The sequence below is a fragment of the Otolemur garnettii genome, unplaced genomic scaffold, assembly GCF_000181295.1.
Source record: "Otolemur garnettii isolate 467f Iridium unplaced genomic scaffold, OtoGar3 scaffold00087, whole genome shotgun sequence".
Taxonomy (NCBI): domain Eukaryota; kingdom Metazoa; phylum Chordata; class Mammalia; order Primates; family Galagidae; genus Otolemur; species Otolemur garnettii.
Genome location: NW_003852482.1, coordinates 4892835 through 4902935, shown reverse-complemented (window position 1 = coordinate 4902935; position 10101 = coordinate 4892835). Strand labels below are relative to the sequence as shown.

Below are 10101 nucleotides of genomic sequence, written 5' to 3'. Positions count from 1 at the left end.
CCACCACTGCCACCACACTAACCACCACCACCACCACCACACTAACCACTACCACGACCACCACACTAACCACCATCACCACGACCACCACACTAACCACCATCACCACGACCACCACACTAACCACCATCACCACGACCACCACTACTGCATAACCACCACTACTGCATAACCACCACCACTACACTAACCACCACCACTACACTAACCACCACCACTGCATAACCACCACAACTATCACACTAACCACCACAACCACACTAACCACCACCACTGCATAACCACCACACTAACCACCACCACGACCACACTAACCACCACCACGACCACCACACTAACCACTACCACTACACTAACCACCACACTAACCACCACCACTACCACACTAACCACCACCATGACCACCTCACTAACCACCACAACCACACTAACCACCACCACGACCACCACCACCACTACACTAACTACCACCGCACTAACCACCAAGTGCTCACCACGCGTAAGGACCTTACACGGCAGAATTTATCAAGTCCTTACAACCCTCTGAGTAGGTACTATTATCACCCCCATTTTATAGAAGAAAAAAACCGAGGCACAGTGAGGTTAAGGGGCTTGCCCAATGGACATGTACACACAGTGAGCCAAGGGCTAGACTGACAGCTGACCCCGGGAACGGTATTGCAGAGTCAGTGCTGTGACCCTCAGAAGGACAGACACATCTGTCCAGTTTGCTGCACACTCTTCACAGGGATCATTTTTAGTGGCTGCATTGCAGAATCATCATTAGAAAAATCACAAAAGTTTTTTAACTTTCATCACAACTATCAGGCAGCATCTTCTTCAAATAGTTAACGTCTCCTTTATGCTGATAAACTGATTTAGAATCATGTCAACCATCTAAGGAGACTGCACTGGAGTCCTGCGGAGCAGTGGCCAAGGTAACCAGACAGGAAGATGTGACTGGGGCTTTTAGCTTAGTCTGGAACAAGACACTTAACAAAAGGCAGGGATACCACCTCCAGTCTTCCACTGCAAAAGCTTAATACTTAATAGACAACACAAGTAAAATATTAACATTAAACTATAAAAAAAACTAGACCTATTCCTGCGAGACAGATGACAACAATAACAATGGCACCTAACATTTATTGAGCATTTACTGTGTGCCTGGCCCTGTACTAAAATCTTTACCTACACTAACTCAATGAATTATCGTATCAACCTTATAAAGCATTATCATTATCCCCATTTTAGAGGCTTTGAAACCAATGCACAGAGAGGTTAAACACTTATCCACCGTCACACAGCCAGTACATTATAGAGACAAGAACACAGTTTGCCCTAGAGGGCCTGGCTCTAAACACCATGCCAGACCACCCTATTCGAATGTGAGATGAACAGTCTGTATGTAACTTAACTACAGAATCTTTTGTGTGAACTACTAAGATTCCTAGATTTTTCTGAGTCCACATCCAGCACCTCCAGCATCCTCAGATCTATGCTGCAGAAAGCCTTTGGTAAAAACAGACCCAGAAGATTAGCAAACTAAGTTTAAAACAAAACAAAAACCCCAAACCATAAAAGGTATTAAAGAATGAACTCAACAAGCCTGACTGAATCAGAGATCATAAAGGTAAAAACCAAGAGTTTATAAAATTCACCAGGGACTGCTAGACACTTGTAGTAAATAACCTGTCCTTGAGTGACCTTGAGCAAGTTCACTTTTCTGGGCCTCCAATTCCTTAATTATTAAAACAGAAAAGGGGCGGGACTTGTTTAGGACTATGTTAGACCTCTAATCTTTCTTTCAGCTCTAAAAAGAGTATAATTTTTAAAGCTGGTTCTACTCAAACCTTATTCTGATTCCTAGTTTTCTTTCACGCTTCCTAATTTTCTAAGCTGCCTCATAACCTCTCTGCTAGGACAAAATGGATCTTATTTGCAAGCCCTGTTCATCTGTTTTTTTTCTCAGTTCCAGCCAGTATATCTCACTCCCATAAGCCAGCCCAACTCCCGACGTGAATGGCCTAGTTAAGAGTAGGGGAACAGGACATAACATGGCTTAGCACCTACAATAAAGGAAATGTAATATTCTTCCTGAACACAAATCTTACTCTTTGCCGAGAAAGAACTGGAAATCCAAAGCCCCTCCGGTATACAGTACCCTCTCTCCCAACCAAAAGTGTTCCGAGTGCAGCGCTGTGTCTTGTTGACAATGACAGCAGCCGTGCTCAGCAGTACCATATGGGATCCACAATTTAGCTCCATTAATGCTCTTAATTTGAAGACATCAAGCCCTAATTACACACTGGGTACTAAAAAGGCAAAACCCTTCCCTAGTGCCAGCTACTTAGTGGTACTCTGTTGCCTTAACAGCTGGTTGAGGTAGATCCAGGCCAAGTCAGGGCCCGTGAGCTCTCTCAGGTGGAAGAGACCAGCTCCCGGAGCAAAGGCGAACAGGAACAATAGACTCCCTCTGCCCACACCAACCCAGCAGAGTGATCCACTTCTAGTTCCAGTGGGTCGCCCACTCTGGGCTAATTCTTGCCTTGCCCAGTGGAGTCACAAAGGACACAAGTCAGTGCTGATCCTAAACGATGAGTTTCTAGGACTTGGGTGTGTTCCTGTGTCCACTAAGGGCCACATCACCACATGGAAGAGGATCAGTGCTTACCTCCTGCTCCATGTTGCCATGCAGCCGTAGGAATTTTAATCGTGCGGAGGCAGATGGTAACTGCCCTAATGCCGGGGCCCCTGGGCTGCTCAGCAGGGTCTGTAGAAAGAGGTTGTAGTGGAACTCCACCAGCTCACAACTTGAGAAAAAGATAATCATCTTCTGGTCTTTTTCAAACTACATTGATATAAAGGGAGGGGGGAAGATCACAGTTTTTAAGTTCTGGTGACACTAAAATGTATATTTCTTTAAAATACGTAGTTATGCTGGCCCCGATTCGGAAACACAGGTGATAAACAGCTTTAAATTATTAAAAAAAATAAAAAATACTGCTATTCTACAAAGAGTGTGGGAAAGGAAAATGACACAGCTATAATGTCAAAAAGGTTCCCTGTAGCTGACAGAGACAAACACACCTGAGAATGCAGCCATGCGTTAGCTCTGTCCGTCCTATGCCCAGGGCTTGCCACTTGCAATACCGCCCAGCTGTGTGTGTACAGAAAATCTTGAAGTTTCCACCCAGGTGTGGAGGCTCATGCCTGTAATCCCAGCACTCTGGGAAGCTGAGGTGGGTGGATTGCCTGAGCTCATGAGTTTGAGACCAGGCTGAGCCACAGAGAGACCCCATCTCTAAAAACAGCCAGGTGTGGAGGTGCCCGTAGTCCCAGCTACTCCGGAGGCTGAGGCAAGAAAATCACTTAAGTCCAAGAGTCTAAGGTTGCTGTGAGCTGTGACGCCAAGGCACTTTACCAAGGATGACCAAGTGAGGCCCTGTCCCCTCCCACCTCCCAAAAAGAAAACCTTGAAGTTTCATCCTCAACCCCTTCCACCTGCTTTCACCTATATGAAAGTTACCACGAGTCCAGTAAATAAACACTAGATTTTTTTTTCTTTTTTTTGGGCGGGACAGAATCTGACTGTGTTGCCCTGGGTAGAGTACCATGGCATTACAGCTCACAGCAACCTTAGACTCTTGGGCTTACGTGATTCTCTTGTCTCAGCTCCCAAGTAGCTGGGACGACAGGTACCCACCACAATACCTGGCTATTTTAGAGATGAGGTCTCCTCTGGCTCTGGCTCAGGCTGGTCTTGAACTCATGAGTTCAGGCAGTCCACCCGCCCCAGCCTCCCAGAGTGTTAGGATTACAGGTGTGAGCCACTGCACCCGGCCTAGACACTAGATTTTTAAGAAACATGAACACCATTCCTTATTTGCCCCATATCCAGCATGTTTCTGCCACTTGTGATAGTCCTAGTATTTGTCCCAGGAAAGCTATTTAAGGAGATTTTAAATTGAACAACATGGCTATCACTGACCTCTGATTCTTCTCCACAATGTTAGAACCTCTGGCTGAAAAGGTGGTTTCCATCGATCATGCAGAGGTAAGTTGGAAAACTGTGTGTGTCCAACTCATTGTTATGAATGTTTGACACAAACAAAACAGATCTTTTTTCCCAGATCAAGACAGGTCAGTGCCCAATCCCACCTTGCATTTTTGAAGAATGAAGGCTGCCAGGGAGACAAGCCTCAGTTTGCTGGGAACCAATGCCACATGCTGGTCCAGACTCCCTGGTATTGCAAAGCCACCTAGCTTGTCACCAGTTTGTAGAGGTGAGACTTCCTGGACCACTTTGCCCTTTGGGTTACATTGGTCGCAGCTTTCACCCAGGACAGCAATAGTGACTGGATTGTGCAAACTGATATCCGCCAGCCGTGTTACACCTTGGATAAAAAGCAGATAAGCACACACTGAGAGACTGGCCACAGCTTGCACACCCTACACAGCACCACCCAGGTTTAATGAGAAAGTCCGGTGGTTACCGCTGCATCCTAGCACTGATCTACCTGCCCTGGGGCTACTCTGGTGGGGCAGACTTACCAATTTCTTTCCATAGCCTAACAATCCGTGCCAAACCCCGAACTCTCTTTGGGAGTTTTGCCCTATAGACAATATAAAATAAATCAAAGTGTTCTTTGGTCATGTAAGTAAGTTACAGAGAACCTTTGATTGATTGAAAAGGTTTCACCAAAGCTTTTGCTGCAAGTCCTCCCAGGGCCTTTATTAATGTCACTGTGAATAACCAAGGTGGCATGTAGGGCGTGGAGCATTCTCAATCCTTTTCTACCACAGAATCCCTTTTCCATGAATTATCTCTCAGAGTGAATGTTACTTAGAATGTACTTTCAGAATAGCGAGGGTCACATGAATGGCATCTGGTGTGTACACTGTAGTGTGGCCTAGTAAATCAAGTAACCAGACCCGAGAACACAGAAGCTCACTGTTACCCCGACAATGTGGGTGAAGCTGGTGGAATGATGCAACCTTTCCAACCCTTGGCGTTCCCAAATATAAGAAAGAGCTAAGAATTTCTATCTCATGAGGAGAAAAGACAGAAAGGAGCTTAAAGAATACAGTTTTCTGGCCAGCCAGGGTGGCTCTGGCTCACGCCTGTAATCCTAGCACTCTGGGAGGCTGAGGTGGGAAGAATGTGTGAGGCCAAGAGCTTGAGATTAGCCTGAGCAAGAGACTCCACCTCAACCAAAAACAGAAAAAAAACAGCTGGGTGTTGTGGCAGGCATCTAAGTCTCAGCTACATGGACGACTAAGGTAGGAGAGTCACTTGAGCTCAAGAGTTTGAGGTTGCCGTAAGCTTTGCCATTGTACTCTAGCCAGTGACAAAGGAAGAAACTGTCTCAAAAAAAAAAAAGAATGTATTTTTTAAGCTCATTCTTTCTTTTTCTTGAAACAGAGTTTCACTATGTCACCCTCAGTAGAGTACTGTCGCATCACAGCTCACAGCAACCTCAAACTTTGGGGCTTAAGCAATTCTCTTGCCTCGGCCTCCCAAGTAGCTGGGACTACAAGCACCTGCCACAATGACCAGCTTTTTTTTTTTTTTTTGCAGTTGTCACAGTTGCTTAGCAGGCCTGGGCTGGGCTCAAAGCTGCCAGCTACGGTGTATGTGGCCAGCGCCCCACTCACTGAGCTATGGGTGCCAAGCCTAAGTTCATTATTTCTTTAGGAAAAAAGTAGAATGATTAAGAGGTCGTATCATTAGGGCAAGGGCCAGGTTGCAATTGTAATAAAAACCTCCCAAAGCCACTAGGTCAATAGTGGTGAACCTTTTCTCTCCCCTCCTCTGGATCTACCATGAGCACTAGCAGCGCTCGCCTTACTTGAGAGGCTTCTGAATCTGGAACCTACCCTTTCTTCCTTTCCCCATATCAGTCATATCAGTCCTGGATGACCAGGAGAGGGAAGCTGGGAGTACAGGCCATGTTGCTTAAAAAAGAGTTCTCTAGAAACATTTCTCCCTTCCTTCCCTCCCCGAGCTTAAAAAATCCACTGCTGGCAAACAACTAGGATTATGCCTCAGTCTCCCTTCTTCATTAAGGACAAAGACAATCCCATCACTTCCTTTCAGCTCACCTTCTGTGAGTGTTGCAGACAGTAAAACGTTCTGTCGTTTTTGGCATTCCGCATTTACAGCATTGAGTATTACTGTAATATCCTTTTCAAAACCCAAATCCAAGATTCTGTGTTATAAGAGAAGACATTTTAATCTCCATGAAGAGCAGCTGCGAGGGAGGTGGCAGGAACAGCTCTCTCCTTCCACCTTGCAGGATGCCTACGTGCGGCTCACCTGTCTGCTTCATCGAAAATCAACCACCGTATCCGATTAAAATGAATGTTCTTTGTAGATTTTATATGATCCACCAGACGTCCAGGAGTTGAGATAAGAATATTTATTCCTTTGCGGAGTCTGTTTGAGATTATATATCATAAAAGAAAGTAAATCAAACAGGGCTTTTCAATAGAAAACACAGGAAAAAGGCAAAGGAGATATTCATTTCACGCATAGCATAAACATGCTAATTTCATAACAAAACACGAGACCTTGGTAAAAAGATAACTGAGTTTTCCCTCACCTGTAGAATGCAATAGTTAAGATCTGAAATTACATTAAAATCATGAAACCTTAACTTTGAAAGGACTCTGAACTATACATACATATAATCTAATACTCTTTACCTGATTCATAAATCCTTTCTAAAAATTCTAGATAGATGGTCACCTTGCCTGTTCTTAAAGGTCTCTGTGCCAGGGAGCCTATTACCTAAGCAAGTTATCGCATGCCAATGTGCTCTAATTGCCAGAATGTTTTTCTAACACTAAAACCCTTCTATGACTTCCATATAATGGGCCTCAGCTTTGTCCTATAGATGATATAAAATAAATCAAATTTCTTACTCCTCAAGCAACCATTACCCATTATTCCACAATTCCACAGTAATAACAGCCTCCAGCTTTTAGCTGGGTTCATTTTTCCAACTTTCCTTGTAGTTCAGTCTGGTCATGTGCCTAAGTTCTAGCAATGGGATAAAAAGATAAAGTATGCAAATCATACAAGCACCTTCAGAAAGACTAGGTATGATCACTTTTGTTCCTTATGGCAGGAAAGTAGACGAAATGGCTGGAGCACAGGTAACTATGTAAGACTATGAGTTAATCTTGAACGTGGACACCTCCCACAGTGGCACAAAAAGACAGCAGGCGCCTGGGTTCTGACATTGGACTAGTTCCACCAGACTTGTTAAATGTGAAAGAAAATTAAAACTTCTCTACTGTTTGCCCCCCCCCACTGTGATGAATGTTCTTCACAGCTGAATAGCGCAGTTTAATATCTACTCCTGAGCTATAGACCACAAGCACAGATGACTATATACATGCTAATTATTAAACTATAATACAATACAGATAAAAATGTTTTAAAAAGAATGTAGACTAATCGAGATTTACTTGTTGCGACAACTTTCAACTGAAACCTACTGTAAGTTGTAATACATAATAAAAAATGTACTTGGGTATAAAAAGGTGCAAAGAATTATGCAAGTTTATGATGTTATTTTTGTAAAACCAGACAACAAAACCCCAAATACCCAATGTACACAAAGGGAGTCACACCTTGGGGATGTTTAAACAAGGCACAAGAGGGACTGCAGGGTGCTACAGGGTGGGAGTGAAGGCGATTAGCGCTGTGTGTAAGCACGTCGGGAGGAAACCTGGTTGTGGGTTCATCAGTACTGTAAAAAATAGCACCGTCTAGAGGTGACCGCTCCCCACTGACTCAATCTGTCCTTAGGCACTGGGACTAGGAAGCTCAGTCTGAGACAAGGCTCTCTGCAGGTTTAGAAGAATCAAGTCTTATTGAAGAAAGGCAGGGAAGACAGGTTCAAAAAAGGAGTAACAACCGACAAACCGCTCCCTACCTGGCTTTTTCTGATTTTCTCTTCTCTCCTCCCATTAACACTCCAGGCACAATCCAGGTAAATGGCTACACAAAGACAACAGACCAAAACCAATATGAAGTCCCCTTTTTACTCAACACACAGAAATTGATTCTAAATTCCTCTCCCTTAAACAAGTTGGGAGAGAGAATTCAGGCTTCTTCCTGTGTGAAGCGTTAATGTGCAGACATTATTCCTAGACCCTGCCCACCCATGGTTACTACCAGCAGTCACTTGAATTACAACTGCACAACTAGCTTCTAATACCGTAGGCAGGGAAATGTGAGCTTCCCTGTCTTTTCCCATGAAGCCTGAACTGAAAACACACTTCAGTAAGCCGACTTGCCTTTTTTCCCCCAGTTAAGATAAAACTAAAGCAACACATTTCCCTATTTCCTATCCATGCAAAGAAAGGACCGATCAATTCATAATCTAATTTGGTGGGTTGGAAGGCTTTGACTCTAAAGCCTTTTCTCTTCTTTCTGAAACAAATCCTACTCGCAGCTTTTCAGTTGCTTTCCACAGGATCACTGAAAGGCCGCACCTGTGCGTTTCTGCATGTGGCTTGCTAGTAAGTGCAATGAACAAATTACAGGACTCTAAGCATCAAGACACACTGATAACGCAGCTAAGCTAAAACTGATAGTTTCGTTTAGGTCAGTAAAAACCCATCAACAACCTGGAGGAAGCGGAGACTTCCAGGCAAGAGGGAAATAAGAGTAACCTTTCTCTCTCCGAACATAAAGGCAAGACTACAGTATATAAAATCTTTCTTCAAAAAGTCTGGGAAAAAGGTGAAACTGAACTCATGGTTTGCCTTACCTTCAGCAGTTTCTGGATAGTGTCAAAGCTTTGTAAAGCCAGCTGTAAATATTAAAAAGTTATAGACAATGAGCATTCATTTCTATTTTTTCTAAAAAAAAAAACAAAAAAGGGCAATGTAAAGTGATTAAAATCCAAACTTAGACCTCAAGAGTAAAGAAGAAACAAATCCTATACACAGAACCTAATCTGAAAATATGCCTTGTTAGACTGTTCTAAGCCTGTCAGTTTGGGGAGTAAGGGGAAAGGCATCACATCCATTTTTCCCGGACATATGCAAAAATAGTGTTTTGTGCTCCCTCTGCTGGCTCAAATTCCCAGAGTGCCACAAAGAAGTTCAAGGCGATGTGCACAAAGATGTAAGAGAGTGAAATAAATTCAACCTGAATTTGGCCCTCCTTAGAGAAGAGAATGGTATGTGTAAAGGGGTAAAGGAGAACTGCCATGCAGGTTAGCTCTTGGGAATGTCCCTTTAAAGGTCTCATGACTGTGTCCTATGACTATACTAAGGTATCTAGAGATGGAAGATGATCGCTCCCTAAGTTTAATAAAACAAAACAAAACCAACAAGTCCAGTGGAAAACAGGGCAAGTAAAAATTAATGTAGGCCATACCATTAATAACCTTCAAAAAGCCTCGGTGCCCATAGCACAGTGGTTAGGGCGCCAGCCACACACACCAAGGGTGGCAAGTTTGAACCTGGCCTGGGCCAGCTAGACAACAATGACAACTGCAACAAAAAATAGCCAGGCATTGTGGCAGGTGCCACAGCTCATTGGGAGGCTGAGGCAAGAGAATCGCTTAAGCCCAAGAGATGGAGGTTGCTGTGACCTCACAGCACTCTCCAATGGTGACATAGTGAGACCCTGTCTCAAAAAAAACAAAAAAAAAACAACCTTCAAAAAAAGCCTCTTACAGAATCCCATTATCCAAGGATATCTATACAGTTTCTACATAGTTAGTATTCATGAAGCATCCCAGGGAGGTAGCATGTTTGCTGTTGTAAAAATTTAAATAGCTTGTGCCTGTTCCTTCATTGGACTGAGCTGAGATAGGATAGGGCATTGCAGGCTGCCTTGAAACCTCCATCTCCAGGATCAGTTCTCTGCAAGGAAGTGATTAGCATTTGATATAGAAAACAGACACTCTAATCTGAAATTGTCTCTGTAGGCAAATAAAACAGACCAGAAAGAAGAGATTTCCACTAAGAAAGAAAAAATATTGGATTGGCGCCTGTGGCTCAAGTGGCTAAGGTGCCAGCCACATACACCTAAGGTGGCGGGTTTGAATGCAGCCCAAGGCCGCCAAAACAACA

The 10101-nt window shown here is 43.8% G+C and overlaps 1 protein-coding gene across 1 annotated transcript in view; it reads right to left on the bottom strand.

Annotated features, from left to right (window-relative positions):
• DDX31 (DEAD-box helicase 31) overlaps positions 1-10101 on the bottom strand; it is a 76190-nt gene that overhangs the window by 51326 nt on the left and 14763 nt on the right. The window contains exons 8-13 of the mRNA XM_023516200.1: positions 8787-8828; positions 7947-8011; positions 6320-6439; positions 6106-6212; positions 4162-4397; positions 2675-2851 (exon numbers count right to left, since the gene is read on the bottom strand). Of these exons, the coding sequence (XP_023371968.1) occupies positions 2675-2851; positions 4162-4397; positions 6106-6212; positions 6320-6439; positions 7947-8011; positions 8787-8828 (747 nt within the window). The remainder of the gene's footprint in view (positions 1-2674; positions 2852-4161; positions 4398-6105; positions 6213-6319; positions 6440-7946; positions 8012-8786; positions 8829-10101) is intronic.